General features: G+C 47.0%; 2 protein-coding genes across 3 annotated transcripts in view; one reads left to right on the top strand and one right to left on the bottom strand.

Moving 5' to 3' along the window:
- The window catches only part of LOC139386123 (protein-tyrosine sulfotransferase 1-like), a 77134-nt gene extending 57856 nt beyond the window's left edge, over nucleotides 1-19278 (bottom strand). Inside the window, exons 1-2 of one of the 2 annotated variants that reach the window (XM_071131554.1) lie at nucleotides 19067-19278; nucleotides 4031-5110 (exon numbers count right to left, since the gene is read on the bottom strand). In XM_071131554.1, the coding sequence (XP_070987655.1) occupies nucleotides 4031-4944 (914 nt within the window). In that variant the 5' untranslated portion in view covers nucleotides 4945-5110; nucleotides 19067-19278. The remainder of the gene's footprint in view (nucleotides 1-4030; nucleotides 5111-19066) is intronic. The other variant, XM_071131553.1, reaches the window with a different exon arrangement.
- Nucleotides 12756-15731, top strand: LOC139385797 (uncharacterized). The gene is made up of 3 exons (XM_071131044.1): nucleotides 12756-13373; nucleotides 13459-14660; nucleotides 15203-15731. Exons 1-3 carry the CDS (start codon nucleotides 12756-12758, stop codon nucleotides 15729-15731), a joined length of 2349 nt encoding a protein of 782 aa, XP_070987145.1.
- Nucleotides 19279-21406: the final 2128 nt, after the last annotated feature.

Genomic DNA, 21406 nt, shown 5'->3' with positions numbered 1-21406 from the left:
ATTATGGTTCATTGTTTAGCTAGCTAGCTAGTTGTGGTAGTATGAGTTAGGATTATGGTTTATTGTTTAGCTAGCTAGTTGTGGTAGTATGAGTTAGGATTATGGTTTATTGTTTTGCTAGCTAGCTGTGGTAGTATGAGTTAGGATTATGGTTTATTGTTTAGCTAGCTAGTTGTGGTAGTATGCGTTAGGATTATGGTTCATTGTTTAGCTAGCTAGTTGTGGTACTATGAGTTAGGATTATGGTTTATTGTTTAGCTAGCTAGTTGTGGTAGTATGAGTTAGGATTATGGTTTATTGTTTAGCTAGCCAGCCATAATCCTAACTCATACTACCACGTACCATGCATGAATCTGCAGGTAGTTAAAGCTAACCAACTAGGTTCAATGCTAGCTAGATAGCATTAGGCTATAACTAAGCATTAGGCTATAACTAAGCAATGCAAATGTCTTAGATAAGAATAATATTACTACACAGATCATACAAAAAAACGTTAGTACGCTTTAAATTGTACACACCACCATAAGCAGGCCCGGTCTCTCGCTCTCTGCTGTTCCCATGACTCCCCCCCCCCCCTCCCCCCCACACACACACACACCAAAAGCAGGCCCTGTCTCTCCCTCTCTCTGCTGTTCTCATGACCTGAGACCCCCCCCTGTAAGCATGGCCCTGAGCCCAGAAACAGCTTTCAGGTCATTAATCTCCAAAGTGAAGCTCGTCCAAGAAACAGCCCCCCCCCACCACCACAAACTTTTGTTTAATAAACGACGCTAAATGTGAAAGACTTGTACAGAACGGCCACAAACACAGCATACCCAGACAGAGGTTGTGCTCCAGAAGTATTTAGGGAATAGGGGGAATTTGGGACACAGTGAGCTGGTCTGGCCGTTGGTAGAGTGTAGAGCCTATCTGTCCAGTGTGGAGTGGGGGGGGGGGGGGGGGTGTGTTATCTGTCCAGTGTGGAGTGTGTGGGGGGGGGGGGGGGTGTTATCTGTCCAGTGTAGAGTGGTGGTGGTGGGGCGGGGTAGTATGCCCAGTGTAGAGTGGAGGGGGGGAGAAATCAGGGATCGATACTTGAAAATAACGTAAGAGCCTCCAGAGAACAACGGCCTGTTTACTTCGTCTCAAATGAACAATTCTGTTGAACTCACTCCTCTGAAAAAGATGTGGAAGATGGCTACTTCCATGTCTGTTTTAAGGATCTCCTCCTTCACTCTCCCCTCCCCTCTCACTCCCTCCCTACCCTGTCGTCAGTTTCTTTACCATTAGCTCTGTTCAGCACCAGGGTGCATCCCAAAACAACACCCTATTCCCCAAAAGTAGGGCATTATATAGGGAATAGGGTGTAGGATGCAGTCCCATAGGAAGTCACATGAGGGGAGCAAGAGGATAAACCACAAGAGGAAGAGTGGGAAGAAACAAAATTGAGGAGAGGAAGAACGGAACGGAGGAGAAAAGAGATTAAATATGTATTCAATGATGATATAATTACCAAGATGAAAGACATTGGAGAGAAGAGGTGTGTGTGTGTGTGTGTGTGTGTGTGTGTGTGTGTGTGTGTGTGTGTGTGTGTGTGTGTGTGAGAGAGAGAGAGAGAGGGGCAAGGAGATAGGGAGGGGGTTCCTCTAAGATGACATGTGCTCAGTGGACTTTGACCATAAGCTTTTTATTAAAAAACCACGAGCATTCTCATCTGCAGACAATAACAAAAGTGGAGCCAAATTTCTGCAGGGGACACGGAGGGGTTATATGGTTCTACGTGGCAGGAGGTGGAGTGTGTGTGTGAGCATGCCCCACTGCGTTTCCTTGAAGACTTCCAGAGGCCGACCTCCAAATTATAGAACCAAAACAACTCTTGACGAGTCGGGGCCATTCAGGAAACCCTACCATGGTCAGAGCATTACGTTTGCGAGTCCCAAATTGCCCCCTATTCCCTTTATAGTGCACTACTTTAGACCCTATTCCCTATATAGTGCACTACTTTAGACCCTATTCCCTATATAGTGCACTACTTTAGACCCTATTCCCTATATAGTGCACTACTTTAGACCCTATTCCCTATATAGTGCTCTACTTTAGACCCTATTCCCTATATAGTGCACTACTTTAGACCCTATTCCCTATATAGTGCTCTACTTTAGACCCTATTCCCTATATAGTGCACTACTTTAGACCCTATTCCCTATATAGTGCACTACTTTAGACCCTATTCCCTATATAGTGCTCTACTTTAGACCAGGACCCAACGGGATACAAACTGAGAAATGGGTTGTTGTTTCCCCCTCTACTGTGTGCAGCTGACTAATGAGTGAGGTTTCTCACCTAGCTCTTCTCTAGAATGATTCATAACCAACAGAAGGACAGTAAATTCATGTTTGGAGGCCTCCTGGAATAGCAAGGCTGTTATTTCAGGCCCTGAGAGCCTGTAGAAATGGACCTGGAAATGTGTTGACTATCAACAATAAAAAAACATTTAAAAAAATAAAAAAAGTTTACTACTGGCCTCCCGGGTGGCGCAGTGGTTAAGGGTGCTGTACTGCAGCGCCAGCTGTGCCATCAGAGTCCCTTGGTTCGCGCCCAGGCTCTGTCGTAACCAGCCGCGACCGGGAGGTCCGTGGGGCGACGCACAATTGGCCTAGCGTCGCCCGGGTTAGGGAGGGCTTGGTCGGTAGGGGTGTCCTTGTCTCATCGCGCACCAGCGACTCCTGTGGCGGGCTGGGCGCAGTGTGCGCTAACCAAGGTGGCCAGGTGCACAGTGTTTCCTCCGGCGCATTGGTGCGGCTGGCTTCCGGGTTGGATGCGCGCTGTGTTAAGAAGCAGTGCGGCTTGGTTGGGTTGTGTATCGGAGGACGCATGACTTTCAACCTTCGTCTCTCCCGAGCCCGTACGGGAGTTGTAGCGATGAGACAAGATAGTAGCTACTACAACAATTGGATACCACGAAATTGGGGAGAAAAAGGGGTAAAATTCACAAAAAAAAAAGTTTACTACTGATCTACCTACTCAACTACTAGATTTACGATCCTTCCTTCTCTCTGGGCCATCACCATTTCCTCCCTCGCTCTCTTTCTCCCCTCTGGGAAGAACAATAGTTGCCAGCCAGCGGGAGAGAGAGTTACACAGACCAGTGCTAACTTGTCTCACTGCACCAGGAAGGGAATGTAGTAGGTAGAGCATGACCCGTTCACCACTCACACCTTGTCAGCCTGCTGATGAATAGTGGTTGCGTACCATAAAATTGTGCTATGGGTCTATCCCAGATGGCTCCCTATTTCTCTTTGGGGCTCTGGTCAAAAGTAGTGCACTGTATAGGGAATAGGGGGCCAATTGGGATGCAACCTGTGATTCAACCACAGCATTGAGCCATTTGACTATGTAAGCAACAGAGTGAAGGAGGAGACAGTGTCTCGTAAAACAGGTAGCATCCCCAAGGATAGCTGCTTGTTTATTACTGCCATCAGAGCCAACAGGACTGACTGTATTACCTGTTGTGACAGCAGCGCAGAACAGAGCAGAACGCTTCCAGAACCAGAAGCTAAGAACAGAGGCCTGTGTTCTAGAACCAGAACCATTTCGGTTCAGAACCAGATCCAAAATGGCGGCTGAGCTTCACTCAGAATGAGGAGTGGGCGATCCACTGTGGCCCTGATAGCTCAGTGAGGTGATGCATGGAAGTTCTGCCTGGCTTCGTCCTCATTTGGAGGTCCTTGTCCTAGGTTTGTAAAATCCTTGAAGACGCTGGCTGCCCACACCTCGTCTCGCCACTAAATCACAGGAAGTATTCTAGAGGGTGTGCCTTTTCCCTTCAGGTCACGTTTTGTCATCGATTGGTATAAAGCCTAGTTTAACACTTCATAGACTACAAGGTCACTGACCCCTGATTTACAAGCTAGTTGGGTTTACAGTTTACTCACTTTATACACTGATAGAAACACACGGGGAGGGAGACCGGCATATCTGAAGTTCCTCAACATGCAGGTCAGGGTCCGTACACACACACACACACACACACACACACACCACTACTTACTTGGAGAGGGAAACACCTCCTGCTTTCCCTATGAGTTCCTCATGGTGAAGCACCGCCTCGTTCCAGGGAATGTCCAGGAATTTGAGCAGCGTCCTCATCCACTTCTCTGGATGGAGCACCAGCTGTTCATAATGCACAGGCAGGCACTTTTCTGAGGCCTCCAGGCACTGAGTGTACATGGTCTCTATGGCCCTGTTCCACTTGGTCAGGCAGTCTCTGTAGCTGCCCAGGTCAAAGCCAGCGATCGTCACCTTACGCGAGATCATCGAATGGACCGAGGCGCGTCCGTCCCGGATCATGAGCACGAACTTGGCGTGCGGGAAGATCTTAGCCAGGTAGGAGAGGGACTTCAGAGCGAAGGGGTCCTTGTTACAGAGGAAGTTGGCGGGCTCGCCGTGCTTCACGATGACCTCTAGGAGGAAGGCCTGCATGGCGGCGTCCAGGACCTCGTCCGTCACCCCGGCCTCGTCCAGACGCATCTTCTCCCTCCCCGACCGCGACCACATCTGTTTCATGGCCAGGATACGTGGAATAACCCTGGTCTCCTCTCCACAACGAACCTCGGGGTGAGCGTCCAGCATGGCTCTCATCAACGTGGTCCCACTCCTGGGAACCCCTCCAATGAACACTAAAGGCATGTCCTTGTTGTAGACGAATGGAGCGGTGAGGTTATGGCCCCCGGGACCAGAGCCCCGCAGGATGGTGGAGGAGCTCAAAGAACCCCCCAGGAGCAACCCTCTTGGCCCCTGAAGGCCCCCCAGAACCCTTTGGTCCCCAGGCTGGCTGCTGCGCTCCTCGATGCGGTGGTGACACTCCATGGCGTGACGACCCAAGTAGAAGACTGTGACTGAGCTGATGACCAGACAGGCCACCAGCAGGTTCTGCTTCAGCTTCATCATCATCACCATCACCATCTCAGGACCGGGGAGGAGGGAGGAGGTGTACCAGAGGAGGTAGTGGAAGAGGAGAGAAGGTTGGGAGTAGCGGAGTGTCCCTCCTTTCAAGGTTGGTGATGGGGGGCAGAGCGTGTTGTGTGTTCCCCGGTGGTCAACGCTTGTCGCGTGCCCAGCTCCATCAGGCCTGGGGAAGAACAGAATAAAAACACATTATTACATAATATAAATCATATAGCCTTGGTTGGAACAGTAGAACATGGCAACTTCAGGCAGATCCTGGTAGAGATCTTGACATTCTAGATCATTTGTATACTGCTGGTAGAAATCAAGCTTGAGGCTTGAGCCAACAAAAAGGTTAAAATGGTTCATGTCGTATATGGTCCTAAAAAAGGCTCTGTTCAGAAATACAAAAACACATCTTATTTTCAGCATTATACTGTACTGACCCATCTTTACAAAGAGAGCAGAGTAAAACTATGATCTGAGCTGTACAAGTTATTTTGCATTGTTATTTTAGTTAAATACACACACGAAATTACCAAGGAATTCCTTATATCCAATGTAGGAATTACCCTCAACATAATTACAAATCCCCTCGGGAGAAATGTAGGCTACGGAAGAGACGCTCCACTTTGACCTCAGAAAGCAGTAATGAACACATTCTCTGTCTGACAACGTTATGGATCTCACGCCAAAACCACTGTACAACTATGGTGTAAAAGAAAGGCTAAGGCCAACATCATAAAGTTGTCAGAAAAACACTCTACACAGTCAAGGCCCTCAGCTGACACAAGCCCATAGGAATGAATCCAGGCCACAGACTAGAGGTACAGCGAGAGGGAGAGACAGACACTGAGAAAAAGGGATAGACCGAGAGAGAGAGAGAGCGAACAGCTCCACTATTCAGCAGTCTTAAGCATTTAGGACTTCCCCAGTGACACACTTAGCAACAAAAAGACGCAATGATTATATTTATCCCTCAGAGGGAAATCTCTAATTTACAACCATCTTGTTCCATTTTTCAACTCGTTTTTTTTTCTCGTTTCCCAGTGTTCAGTTTGTTTCTTGGGCTGAGAGAAGCGTTCCTGACCAGGAACGGGACGTCCAACCTCCGGCCTCTAATTTGTCCCTGAGCAGTTACACAGGCGGCTGATTTACAGAGTAGGTGGTGTGACATCACGTTACTCTGGGTCATTGCCACAGAAAAAGGACCCATGAGTACCAACATGTGAAGTTTATAGGAGCATTTCAAATTTGGTGTCAAATGAAAGCTAAAAGTAGTATATATTTTTGGGAAATAAGGCATAAATATACCCCCCCCCCCCCCCCCAATCCTAAAAATGTTTAGTAAACAAAAGGCTTTGATTTCTGGTCACAGAAGAAGAAGCTAGGTTCCCATCCAATTGGTGACAAAATATTATAAAGCCTGCATTCAAAATATATTATGCTAATTGTCCTACCAGTGGTGTTTCCACTAAACTGGCTTGTTGCTGATAATAACTAGTGCATGATGACAACGCACACAAAAATTTTGTTTTTTTCCCCTTAAGTTTTCATCTATCGTAAAACAAATAATTACATTTCAAATTGCATTTTCAAACTTACCGATAGTTTTGTCACAAAAACTGTATAGCGTAAAAAACAGAAAAATGTGCCAACTCTGGTCTTGGCACCTAAGCTCTAACCAACAGCTCCCAGATACAGTACGGGTAGGCTAGTCTACATGATGATGAATAAGAGCCAGAATATTTGTATTTGTCAAACATCGATCATCATGTGACCAGAATACGACTCGTGATATTTATTGTAAAGGAGCATCAAGCTCATACCCCGTGCACTTTCACCACCCTGTGAAGATCAGAACTTATTTCATCTGTAGCCTAATAAACTGCACGGGTTCCCAAATCATAGTAGGAGGACCACATACCATATCAACGCGTAATTCCATGTTTACTCCGAGATGGTTGTTAGATCAATATTTGCACATTTTAAAAAAAGCTGTTCCCTTGCATAATCACATTAATCATAATCACATTTTACCGACACAAAAAGATCCCACCATATCGAACAAACAAAATGATCTGTCACCATTTATAAAATGTACCAGAAACGACTTGTTTCCATCACAGTTGTTGCGAAATTTTTTTTTATTTTTTTAAATAAAAAGCATGTACACAGTATGACTTTACTCACATAAAAACTGTGGATGGAAACTTGGACACAGACAGAAAAGGAGTCTTAAACATCATTAAACATCATCTACCAGAAAAGCTCTAATAGAAATACTCGAACACAATAATGTTGAAGGCCCCTGCCGTCTAATATCAACATTTATATTCCATTTCGCAGAAATTTGCCTTCTGTAAGTTTAAGAAATATTGCCTAGTGTCATAACATTCCGATACACCCTCCTCTTAAAGATACATTCTAATTATTCTCCCTGGTGACGGAGGATTATGAGAGTACACCGAAGTAACAAGTTTAGCTACCAATTAGTGTTTTATACGGATAACAATTTGGTTTATGAATTATTGTGATTAAAGTGTTACTCCCCCCCCAAAAAATATTTTTTATAAAAAAAAATCAGTAATAGAATGAGTACTGTTACATGCACAATGAGATTATGGATAGTCAAATTATAATAGTTTGATTAAAACGTGAACATAATTCGCAAGAGGAACGATTTCCCTAATAATCCTGTTAACATGTAGCCGGATTTCAGATGTGTCCCTGACAGCACTCAAAATACAGAAAATCGTCTATCACAGGGAACGTTGTTCTCCACTTCCTGACCGACTGACGTGCCCAAAGTAAACTGCCTGTTGCTCAGGCACAGAAGCCAGGATATGCATATCATTTGGTACCATTGGATAGAAAACACTTTGAAGTTTGTAGAAATCTCATGCATTATTGTGAGACTATAACATAATTGATATGGTAGGAGAAAATCCAAAGAAAAACCAAACAGGATTTTTCTTATTTTTGATTCTGAGTTTGGACATACAGTACCAGTCAAAAGTTTGGACACCTACTCTTTCAAGAGTTTATTTATTTGTACTATTTTATACATTGTATAATAAGTGATGACATCAACACTATGAAACAACCCATGGAATCATGTAGTAACCAACAAAAAAGAAGAAAAAAAAAAAAAGTGTTAAACAAATCAATATATTTCATATTCTTTCCATGGCAGCTTTCCACACTCCTGGCATTCTGTCAACCAGCTTCATGAGGGAGTCACCTGGAATGCATTTCCATTAACAGGTGTGCCTTGTTAAAAGTTAATTTGTGGAATTGATTTCCTTCTTAATGCGTTTGAGCCAATCAGTTGAGATGTGACAAGGTAAGGTTGGTATACAAAAGATAGTGCTATTTGGTAAAGGTCCATATTATGGCAAGAACAGCTCAAATAAGCAAAGAGAAATGACAGTCCATCATTACTTTAAGAAATGAAGGTCAAGACTGTTACGCACGCCTCTATGAAGAGGGAACGCAACACCCTGCTACAACTAAACTCTCCGTGAAGTGAAAAAGGTATGGACTGTAGGTGCGAGTAAGGATGACAACAGGCAGAATGTGGTACCGTTTACCGTTTAAGGACTTTATTCCTTTACACTGTAATATGGGGAAAAGGGGCTGGACGGAACCAAAGCAAAGAAAGTAAATCTCAAAGCCCCCTCTCCTATCTTACCTGCCTACCCACTACTTACCTAATTTAGCACCACCTGGTGCCCTAACCAAAATACAGGGGGTGGTCCGACCAGGTCTTACCTAGTGTGCTTAGACAGTGAATATACTACGGGTATATGTATGCCCGCGGGCCTCTTGCCTAAACACTCCCAAGGTGCCTTCCCCTTCTCCCCTGGGAACAAATGAAACATGGGAATAACAATTTCACAAACAAACTAAAAAACAAAGGACATCAAATAAGCTTTACCTGAGCAACAAACTCACAGAACATACCAACTTCCCAGCAATGAACTCCCAGCAAATCAACCTCTAGCAAAAATCTCTCGATCACTTTCAATCACTCTGCAATGACCTCCCAGCAAAATATCTCTAGCAAATCTCTATCACAAACAATCGCTCTGCAATGACCTCAGCAAAATCTCTCTCAGCAATCCCTACCTCCAAAATCTCTCTCTCCTGAACAGAACACTGGCTTTTATATAGCTTCAGAATGAATGTGTAATTGGAGACAGCTGTGTCTTGACGAGGGGGTGGGGTCAGCTCTCCAATTAGCCCTGGAGTCGACCAATCAGCTGCTTGAGGGATTTCAGGAAGCCATTTCCTGAAATAAAACACATGCAAATACACAAACTACAACACATAAACTGGGGAACGTAACAAAGACAATCCGGAAAATTTCAAGAACTTTGAAAGTAAGTGCAGTTGCAAAAACCATCAGGATAAGGAGGATAAGTTCATTAGAGTTACCAGCCCCAGAAAATCGGCAATTAACTGCACCTCAGACTTCAGCCAAAATAAATGTTTCACAGGGTTCAAGTAACAGACACCCCTCAACATCAACTGTTCAGAGGAGACTGCGTGAATCAGGTCTTTATGGTCAAATATCTGCAAAGAAACCACTACTAAAGGACACCAATAATAAGAAGAGATTTGCTTGGGCCAAGAAACATGAGCAATGGACATTAGATCGGTGGAAATCTGTCCTTTGGTCTGATGAGTCCAAATTTGAGATTTCTGGTTCCAACCGCCACGTCTTTGTGAGACGCAGAGTAGGTGAAAAGATGATCTCTGCATGTGTGGTTCCCACCGTGAAGCATGGAGGAGGTGTGATGGTGTGGAGGTGCTTTGCTGGTGACACTGTCTGTGATTTATTTAGAATTCAAGGCACACTTAACCAGCATGGCTACCACAGTATTCTGCAGTGATTCCCCATCCCATCTGGTTTGCTCTTAGTGGAACTATTATTTGTTTTTCCACAGGACAATGACCCAAAACACACTTCCAGGCTGTGTAAGGGCTATTTGACTAAGGAGGAGAGTGATGGAGTGCTGCATCAGATGACCTGGCCTCCACAATCCCCTGACCTCAACCCAATTGAGATGAGTTGGACTGCAGAGTGAAGGAAAAGCCGCCAACAAGTGCTCAGCATATGTGGGAACTCCTTCAAGACTGTTGGAAAATAATTCCAGGTGAAGCTGGTTGAGAGAATGCCAAGAGTGTGCAAAGCGGCCATCAAGGAAAAGGGTGGGTATTTGAAGAATCTCAAATATATTTTGATTTGTTTAACACTTTTGGTTACTACATGATTCCATATGTGTTTTGATGTCTTCACTATATTCTACAATGTAGAAAATAGTAAAAATAAAGAAAAACCCTTGAATGAGGTGGTGTGTTTTGACTGGTGGTAGTAGTGGTGGTAGTAGTGGTGTTGTGTGTGGTGTGTATATATATATATATATATATATATATATATATACACACACACACATACATACATACATACATACATACATACATACATACATACATACATACATACATACATACATACATACATACATACATATAAATATATGACATATGTTTTCTGTCTGGGGCCCCCTAGCAGCAGGGGGCCCAAAGCAACCGCTTATGTCGCTTATACCTAGAGCTGGCCCTGCACACTCTCCTTCGCTTGTCTCTTATCTTCTGTGACATTTGACTGACGGCTTTGATGGGTCTTTCTTGGCAAAGCTCAACAAGGCATCATTAATCTGCTCTGACGACTGCCTGACGCTACTCTCAAAACACCCACGCATGTTGACGCACAGTAACACCAGTCACACCTTATGAAACAATAATGGATACACAGTAGCAGACACGCACTTTATCTGTGATGCAGACGTAACATAATTGAAAAGAGCGATCACACACACACGATGCTGTCATCCTGCCCTTTCCCTAAAAGCAATTATTAAAGGCTCCCTATTAGAGAGATGTGCTTCTGCAGCATATGTTAGATAGTGTGTGTGCATCCCGACAGCAACAACTGATAAGACGACGGGAAATACAAAAGGAGAGGAAAGCACCGTCTCCTCAGACAGACTAGATGCTATGTTTGGCCTTGTGTTTAAGGCTATTGTCTTGCTGAAAAGGTGAATTCCTCTCCCAGTGTCTGGTGGAAAGCAGAATGAGACAGGCTTTACCCTTTAGGATTTTGTGTGTACTTAGCTTCAATACAATTTGGAAGAAAAAAAATGATCTTGAAAAAAGATCCAGTCCTTAATGATTACCAGCATGCCCATTAGGGATGGGATCGGTTTTCTGTTTTCTTCCCCCCCCCCTCACCCCCACAAAATTCAAATCACAGTGCAGTAGATATCACAAACATATTGTGATATGCCAGCCAGACCCTATACACAGAGTGGATAAAACATGAAGAACACCTGCTCTTTCCAGGACATAGACTGACCAGGTGAATCCAGGTGAAAGCTATGATCCCTTATTGATGTCACCTGTTAAATCCACTTCAAATCAGTGTAGATGAAGGAGGAGGAGACGGGTTAAAGAATTATTTTTTAAGCCTTGAGACAATTGAGACATTGATTGTGTCTGTGTGCCATTCAGAGAGTGAATGGGCAAGACAAAAAATATATAAGTGCCTTTGAACAGGGTATGGTAGTAGGTGCCAGGCGCACCGGTTTGAGTCTGTAAAGAACTGCAACGCTGTTGGGTTTTTCACGCTCAACAGTTTCCTCTGCATATCAACAATGGTCCACCATCCAAAGAACATCCAAAGAACATCCAGCCAACGTGACACAACTGTAGGAAGCATTCGAGTCAACATGGGCCAGCATCACTGTGGAACTCTTTAGACACCTTGTAGAGTCAACATGGGCCAGCATCACTGTGGAACTCTTTAGACACCTTGTAGAGTCCACGCCCCGACAAATGGAGGCTGTGCAGGTGAAACTCAATATTCGGAAGGCGTTCCTAATGTTTTGTACATCTCCCTCCGTGTATCATCTTGAGGTCCTTCAGCTAAACCCAGATCTGGAATCTGTCTGAGCTCTCACCATCAGAGCAAACAGCCCCACGCTACCCCCGTCACCATGACGCTACTCCCCGACGCTACTCCAGTCACCCCGACGCTACTCCCCGACGCTACTCCAGTCACCTCGACGCTACTCCCCGACGCTACTCCAGTCACCTCGACGCTACTCCCCGACGCTACTCCCGTCTCCCCGACGCTACTCCCCGACGCTACTCCCGTCACCCCGACGCTACTCCCCGACGCTACTCCCGTCACCCCGACGCTACTCCCCGACGCTACTCCCGTCACCCCGACGCTACTCCCCGTCACCCCGACGCTACTCCCCGCCGCTACTCCCCGTCACCCCGACGCTACTCCCCGTCACCCCGACGCTACTCCCCGACGCTACTCCCGTCACTACTCCCGTCACCCCGACGCTACTCCCCGACGCTACCCCCGTCACCCCGACGCTACCCCCGTCACCCCGACGCTACCCCCGTCACCCCGACGCTACTCCCGTCACCCCGACGCTACCCCCGTCACCCCGACGCTACTCCCCGTCACCCCGACGCTACTCCCCGTCACCCCGACGCTACTCCCCGTCACCCCGACGCTACTCCCCGTCACCCCGACGCTACACCCCGACGCTCTTTAGACACCTTGTAGAGTCCACGCCCCGACAAATGGAGGCTGTGCAGGTGAAACTCAATATTCGGAAGGCGTTCCTAATGTTTTGTACATCTCCCTCCGTGTATCATCTTGAGGTCCTTCAGCTAAACCCAGATCTGGAATCTGTCTGAGCTCTCACCATCAGAGCAAACAGCCCCACGCTACCCCCGTCACCATGACGCTACTCCCCGACGCTACTCCAGTCACCCCGACGCTACTCCCCGACGCTACTCCAGTCACCTCGACGCTACTCCCCGACGCTACTCCAGTCACCTCGACGCTACTCCCCGACGCTACTCCCGTCTCCCCGACGCTACTCCCCGACGCTACTCCCGTCACCCCGACGCTACTCCCCGACGCTACTCCCGTCACCCCGACGCTACTCCCCGACGCTACTCCCGTCACCCCGACGCTACTCCCCGTCACCCCGACGCTACTCCCCGACGCTACTCCCCGTCACCCCGACGCTACTCCCCGTCACCCCGACGCTACTCCCCGACGCTACTCCCGTCACTACTCCCGTCACCCCGACGCTACTCCCCGACGCTACTCCCGTCACCCCGACGCTACCCCCGTCACCCCGACGCTACCCCCGTCACCCCGACGCTACTCCCGTCACCCCGACGCTACCCCCGTCACCCCGACGCTACTCCCGTCACCCCGACGCTACTCCCCGTCACCCCGACGCTACTCCCCGTCACCCCGACGCTACTCCCCGTCACCCCGACGCTACACCCCGACGCTCTTTAGACACCTTGTAGAGTCCACGCCCCGACAAATGGAGGCTGTGCAGGTGAAACTCAATATTCGGAAGGCGTTCCTAATGTTTTGTACATCTCCCTCCGTGTATCATCTTGAGGTCCTTCAGCTAAACCCAGATCTGGAATCTGTCTGAGCTCTCACCATCAGAGCAAACAGCCCCACGCTACCCCCGTCACCATGACGCTACTCCCCGACGCTACTCCAGTCACCCCGACGCTACTCCCCGACGCTACTCCAGTCACCTCGACGCTACTCCCCGACGCTACTCCAGTCACCTCGACGCTACTCCCCGACGCTACTCCCGTCTCCCCGACGCTACTCCCCGACGCTACTCCCCGACGCTACTCCCGTCACCCCGACGCTACTCCCCGACGCTACTCCCGTCACCCCGACGCTACTCCCCGTCACCCCGACGCTACTCCCCGACGCTACTCCCCGTCACCCCGACGCTACTCCCCGACGCTACTCCCCGTCACCCCGACGCTACTCCCCGACGCTACTCCCGTCACTACTCCCGTCACCCCGACGCTACTCCCCGACGCTACCCCCGTCACCCCGACGCTACCCCCGTCACCCCGACGCTACTCCCGTCACCCCGACGCTACTCCCCGTCACCCCGACGCTACTCCCCGTCACCCCGACGCTACTCCCCGTCACCCCGACGCTACTCCCCGTCACCCCGACGCTACACCCCGACGCTACAGCCCGACGCTACTCCCCGTCACCCCGACGCTACTCCCCGTCACTACTCCCCGTCACCCCGACGCTACTCCCCGACGCTACTCCCGTCACCCCGACGCTACTCCCGTCACCACGACGCTACTCCCCGTCACCCCGACGCTACTCCCCCACGTTACTCCAGTCACCCCGACGCTACTCCAGTCACCACGACGCTACTCCCCGACGCTACTCCCCCACGTTACTCCAGTCACCCCGACGCTACTCCCCGTCACCCCGACGCTACTCCCCCACGTTACTCCAGTCATCCCGACGCTACTCCCCCACGTTACTCCCGTCACCACGACGCTACTCCAGTCACCCCGACGCTACTCCCCGACGCTACTCCCCGACGCTACTCCAGTCACCCCGACGCTACTCCAGTCACCCCGACGCTACTCCAGTCACCCCGACGCTACTCCCCGACGCTACTCCAGTCACCCCGGCCCCACTCCCGGCCCCCAGCCCTACTCCCGGCCCTCAGCCCTACTCCCGGCCCTACTCCCGGCCCCCGACACTACTCCGGGCCCCCTACACGGCCGACACTACTCCGGGCCCCCTACACGGCCGACACTACTCCGGGCCCCCGGCACTACTCCCGGCACTACTCCCGGCCCCCGGCACTACTCCCGGCCCCCGGCACTACTCCTGATTAAAAATAGTGCACTACATATGAAGTTATAGGATGCCATTTGGAAAAGTAGACAGTGGACCATTCCCCAACCATTCCCCAACCATTCGCCAACCATTCCCCAACCATTCGCCAACCATTCCCCAACCATTCCCCAACCATTTGCCAACCATTCCCCAACCTCGAGGAATATAAAAAGGTAGGATACCTAAAGCCACTGGTCTGAATTACAACTTGTTTTTCCAGCTTTAGCAGCAGGCAGATTGGTTTCACGTTTCACCTGGCTGTGCGTACCGAGCTGAAATTAATAATGTGTTTGTGTTCAATTAATTCAGGCTCTTTACTCCTGTTACAGATATTGTATCCTCCTCTTGGAGTTTCTTTTCTTTCATTGATCTGTGAAGGTGGGGGGGGGGGAATTCTCTATGGACCCATGCTGAAACCAGACCACCACATCAACACTTAATAACAAGGGAGGAAGTCTTTGTGTATGTATCTGTCTGTGGAATAAGGTTGGAGGCTCCAAAACTGAGGCCCTGCCATGACAGACAAGGGAGTGCCTACACACTGCCGCGACCCCCTCGACCACACACTGCCGCGACCCCCTCGACCACGCCTACACACTGCCGCGACCCCCTCGACCACGCCTACACACTGCCGCGACCCCCTCGACCACGCCTACACACTGACTTTATTCCCTACACAGAGCACGACTTCATTCCCTACACAGAGCACGACTTCATTCCCTACACAGAGCACGACTTTATTCCCTACACAGAGCACAACTTTATTCCCTACACAGAGCACAACTTTATTCCCTACACAGAGCACAACTTTATTCCCTACACAGAGCACAACTTTATTCCCTACACAGAGCACGACTTTATTCCCTACACAGAGTACGACTTTATTCCCTACACAGAGCACAACTTTATTCCCTACACAGAGCACAACTTTATTCCCTACACAGAGCACAACTTTATTCCCTACACAGAGTACGACTTTATTCCCTGTGCCCTGGTCAAAAGTAGTGCACTATAAAGGGAAAAGGGTGCCATTCGAGATGTATCCCTAGATCAATCAGGTAGAACCTTTGACCCAACTGGTAACGCCATACATTACATCCTGTGAGAGTGTAACAGTATAGCTTTAGTCCGTCCCCTCGCCCCGACCCGGGCGCAAACCAGGGACCCTCTGCACACATCAACAACAGTCACCCTCGAAGCATCGTTACCCATCGCTCCACAAAAGCAGCGGTCCCTTGCAGAGCAAGGGGAACCACTACTTCAAGGTCTCAGAGCGAGTGACGTCACCGACTGAAACACTATTAGCGCGCATCACCGCTAACTAGCTAGCCATTTCACATCGGTTACAAGAGCACCACCCAAATTACACCCTATCCCCTACATGGTCAAAGTAGTGCACTAAGACCCATAGGGGAAAGCGTGCAATTTGAGACCTTCCTATTGTAAATATTAGGTCAGATTCTAGCTAATGGTCACTTCAGCACAATTCCAGTCAATGGCTTTAGGACTTTTTTTTGTTGTTGGAATTCTAAGCTACGTTGGAAGCTGCAAATTCACCCGTAGTTACTGTTGAGCCAACGCAAAATCCAAGACACACTTGGAACTGTGGATATATATGAGATGTTTCTCAAACTCAGCAGGACTGGACTTCACAATCACTTGTACTGATGGAAACATAACCCTAGGACACATAACCCCTCCACATAACCCTAGGACTGAATTTAGAGAGACTAGACAACCAGGCAGACAGCAGGCCGTACCCGGCATAACCAGACAGTTATTTCAAGGCACCGGCAACATCCCACGTCTCCCTGCTTCCAGTCACAGCCTACATACTGTTCATTGGCATGTATGAATGAATTGATGCTCCGCTCTCTTCTTCTCTCCACACACACACACACACACACACACACACACACACACACACACACAAAATCATCACTTGTAATTTAGGAATGCTGGATAGGGATAGCGAGCAATGATAAGTCAGACAGCAGCTGTGACAGATGAGATGGTAGGAATCTTTGGAACGAATTGGGAACTCCGACTGCAAGCCATGCCTAATCGCCAAACGACAGTGCCCAACCTCACTAATGGTCTTGTGGCTGAATGGAAGAATGTTTCCCCACAGCAATGTTCCAACATCTAGTGGAAAGCCTTCCCAGAAGAGTGGAGGCTGTTTTAGCAGCAATGTTCCTACATCTAGTGGAAAGCCTTCCCGGAAGAGTGGAGGCTGTTATAACAGCAATGTTCCAACATCTAGTGGAAAGCCTTCCCAGAAGAGTGGAGGCTGTTATAACAGCAATGTTCCAACATCTAGTGGAAAGCCTTCCCAGAAGAGTGGAGGCTGTTTTAGCAATGAGGGGACCATTTCTATATTAATGCCCATGATTTTCGGAATGAGATGTTTGACGAGCAGGTGTCCACATACTTTTGGCCATGTCGTGCAGCTAGCTAGCAAGCGAGACAACTTTAGCCAGTTAGTTTGGGTACTTGATTGGGACAAAGCATGCACTGGCAGGCAAGCTGTAGAAGGATGAGCATACTATTCCCCATTGTTTAACAGCTCAAATTTTTATTTAACCTTTATTTAACTAGGCAAGTCAGTTAAGAACAAATTCTTATTTTCAATGACGGCCTATCGGAAACAGTGGGTTAACGGCCTTGTTCAGTGGCAGAACAACAGATTTTCACCTTGTCAGCTCGGGGATTCGATCTTGCAACCTTTCAGTTTCAAGTCCATAGCTCTAACCACTAGGCTACCTGCCGCCCCATTTTGATGGACCAACTAGCTGAAAAAGTTTGAGAGTGTTTATCTAAAAATGATCCTTCCTTTCAATTTTAGTTAACATTGCTCTGGCTAGCATTAGTTGTTGATCATGTGCATATAGGGAAAGAGCCTACCTTTGTTTGGGTTGTTTGATCAATAGGACTGTAAGGTTACATGTAAAGAGGATCTCTGTGGTATTTAGCTACATATTGGCAGAAATCCATTCAAGTGTATTTTGACAAACACATTCAAATGATCTAAAGTAGTGTTGGGTACGGGTACGGGCTGCGTGGGGTACGGGCTGCGTGGGGTACGGGCTGCGTGGGGTACGGGCTGCCACCAGAATATAAATAAACACACCATAGAAAGAGTCTACTCAGTCTATGAAACAAATAAATCAACCACTTTCTACCAAGAGTTTCCATCGCTATAACAACCACAGGTTCAAAACATGTTGTAATATGAATCATATTTATTCTATAATAACCACACAAATAGCTATTCTATCATCCTCCCTTCTTGGTCTTTGGGCTATTGCTAGTAGAGAGTGAACTGGAGGACACCAAATATCTGGCATCCACATTTCTTTTCAACATGACACAGAGAAATGAGAAGTTTTGTCAACAGCTGTAGGAATGTCCTGCAATGGAAACACACAAACGCATTGATGTTAAGCCCATTCCTTCAGTTATGGTTACTGCAGACCGATGTTTTGCGATCAGCAATTAGCAGAGGTAGAACTACTTACCGGGGTTCAAAAAGATAGGTCTTAAGCAATTAGGCTCCATTTAGGCCTTGAAGGTCAAGTGTAGGAGGCATCCCTTGGAACAGTTTAAAACATTATCACGTCTGCATAATTCCGTGAAACATAAATCCTGTGCAATGCTGACCAGTAAGGATTACACATCAATAGTCTACATACACAATATCATCTGATGTGGACATATCCAAGGTAAAAAAAAAAAAAAACGAACGACGTGATTTTACCTGCGGAACCTATGTCAGTGTTCCGTTAACACAACCCTCCGCTACAGATACATCTCCCCCCCCCCCCCCCCAAATCATCATTATTATTAGCAATGTTTGCTGTTTAGTTGTGCACACAACAACAGTTAACATTGTTTTGAAGATTCACGCATTATTTATAGGCTACGTAAAATGTTCTGGTTAAAAACACGTTACTTCCAATACGGAGACAAAACCCTCGATCAACGTAGTTGTCTATTTGACATGGGCTTGACAGATCATGTTTATTGTTATGCCAAGACGTGATACATGTTCAGCCTTCACACACCGGACGGCACGTGCTAAAACGTTTCTACAGTGATGCAAAGCTGTCAGCGCATGTCAAAGAATGACGAATTATAGATAGATCTGAGCTATAAAAAAAAAAACGACATTGTAAAAAAATACTTCCGAATTAGTTCTGCTCAGAATGTGCAGTGATTGGTAGCCTACTAAGTAGACAGTCGCGGTTAGCGGCGCTGATGCTGGAAGAGAAGAGCAAAGGGAGAAGAAAGAGAGGAACATGTCTCCACTGTCGCAATCTTCTTTCCTTTGATAAAATATAAAACACCCACCTAAATGTAGAGGATCCAGCGCGGGAGAGAGATGATCAAGCTGCTTATCTCATAGTTGAACACCGTTACTCGTAAATTCCATCCGTTCAATTTGCTCCCTTGTTGTTCCACTGATCCGACACACAAGATTACTTGTTACTGCTTTCTTTTCAATTGTGTCGCTGCAAACGCGTCACCCTTACTTTACTAGAGTCTGGTGTAATCATTAGTCCAAACAGTTGCGTTTCGCTACGAAACCGAAAGTTTCTATTGGATAACCTCAGGTAGGTCCCGCCCCGTTTCCTTTCATTTGCTTCCGTTTTAGAAACGTTTTGCAACAGAATGGATGTAATGAATATGCCCTTGGTGGCCTGGAATTGCAAGCCGGTTTGCGATTGGAGCACCCGCAGAAGACGATTCATAATATGTCATGGTAGATGATTGGTTAAAGGATTTGAAGGGTGGGGTTAGAATGTACCCACGCTCTTAAAGAGACAGTGGACTCCATTTGAAATATTGGTGCGACAGCTCACTGTAAAAATATCGGAGTATTATAAATCTAACAGTACATTTTATTTAGATAAATACAAATGTAATAATTGATTTACTCATCAAATGATTTGAGTCCACAACCACAACGTTGTCAGTCTAATTATAGGCTACAGATGTTCCTGGAAAAATAATGTTAATTTGCATATTCACACAAGATAATTTAAGATCATTTTGAGTTTTAGTATATTATGACATTTTAATAAAGTGAATTAAATGAGTAATCAATCACACTATATTACAGGCTAAACCTCAACTGAGTTGTTTGATGTTTTGCCAGGTTTAGGTCTCCAGTTGTACATGAGGTTTTGTTGCTCTCTATCTGAAAAACAAGGCTATAAATACAGTAGGCAGACAGAACACTAAAGTCCAATAAAGATGCTGTTATACTGCTGTATGTATGTGACTGCTGACTTTGTGCGGGTCTGGAACATGGTAGATGGAGAGCAGTGGAGGCTGCTGAAGGGAGGACGGCTCATAATAATGTCCGGAACGGAGCTAATGGAATGGCATCACACATAAGAAAACCAAGAAAACCTTAATGCCATTTCACTGATTCCGCTCCAGCCATTACCCCCGAGCCTGTCCTTCAAATAAGGTGCTGCCACCAACCTCCTCAGATGGAGAGTTGCTGGCATCCCCTGGGTGTTTTATCGAGAGTTTTAATTCAACTGTGTCTCTCTCTCTTTCTCTCTCTGTCTCTCTCTCTCTCTCTTTCATTCTCTCTCTCTCTCTCTTTCATTCTCTCTCTCTCTTTCATTCTCTCTCTCTCTCTCTCTCTCTCTCTCTCTCTCTCTCTCTCTCTCTCTCTCTCTCTCTCTCTCTCTCTGTCTCTGTCTCTCTCTGTCTCTCTCTCTCTCTCTGTCTCTCTCTCTGTCTCTGTCTCTCTCTCTCTCTCTCTCTCTCTCTCTCTCTCTCTCTCTCTCTCTCTCTCTGTCTCTGTCTCTCTCTGTCTCTCTCTCTCTCTCTCTGTCTCTCTCTCTGTCTCTCTCTCTCTCTCTCTCTCTCTCTCTCTCTCTCTCTCTCTCTCTCTCTCTCTCTCTCTCTCTCTCTCTCTCTCTCTCTCTCTCTCTCAGTTCAATTCAATTCAATTCCAAGGGCGTTGTTGGCCTGTGGAAACATGTTTACATTGCCAAAGCAAGTGAAACCGATAATAAACAAAAGTTAAGTAAATAATCAGAAATTAACTGTAAACATTACACTCAAGTTTCAAAGGAATAGAGACATTTCAAATGTCATATTATGGCTATATACAGTGTTCTAATGGTGTGCAAAATGGTGTGGAAAATAAATAAACATAAATAGGGGTTATATATCTCTTCACTGGTTGCCCTTTTCATGTGGCAACAGGTCACACATCTTGCTGCTGTGACGGCACACTGTGGTATTTCACCCAATAGATATGGGAGTTTATCATAATTTGATTTGTTTTCTAATTCTTTGTGGATGTGTGTAATCTGAGGGAAATATGTGTCACTCATATGGTCATACATTTGGCAGGAGGTCATTAAGTGCAGCTCAGTTTCCACCTCATTCTGTGGGCAGTGTGCACACAGCCTGTCTTCTCTTGAGAGCCAGGTCTGCCTATGGTGGCCTCTCTTAACAGCAAGGCTATGCTCACTGAGTCTGTACATAGTCAAGGATTTTCTTAAGTTTGGGTCAGTCACAGTGGTCAGGTATTTTGCCACTGTGTACCCTCTGTTTTGGGCCAGATAGCATTCTGGTTTGCTCAGTTTTTTTGTTAATTCTTTCCAATGTGTCAAGTAATTGTGTTTTAGTTTTCTCTGATTTGGTTGTGTCTAATTGTGTTGC

This window comes from Oncorhynchus clarkii, chromosome 27, assembly GCF_045791955.1.
Source record: "Oncorhynchus clarkii lewisi isolate Uvic-CL-2024 chromosome 27, UVic_Ocla_1.0, whole genome shotgun sequence".
Classification (NCBI taxonomy): domain Eukaryota; kingdom Metazoa; phylum Chordata; class Actinopteri; order Salmoniformes; family Salmonidae; genus Oncorhynchus; species Oncorhynchus clarkii.
This window is presented reverse-complemented; position numbering and strand designations above follow the sequence as displayed.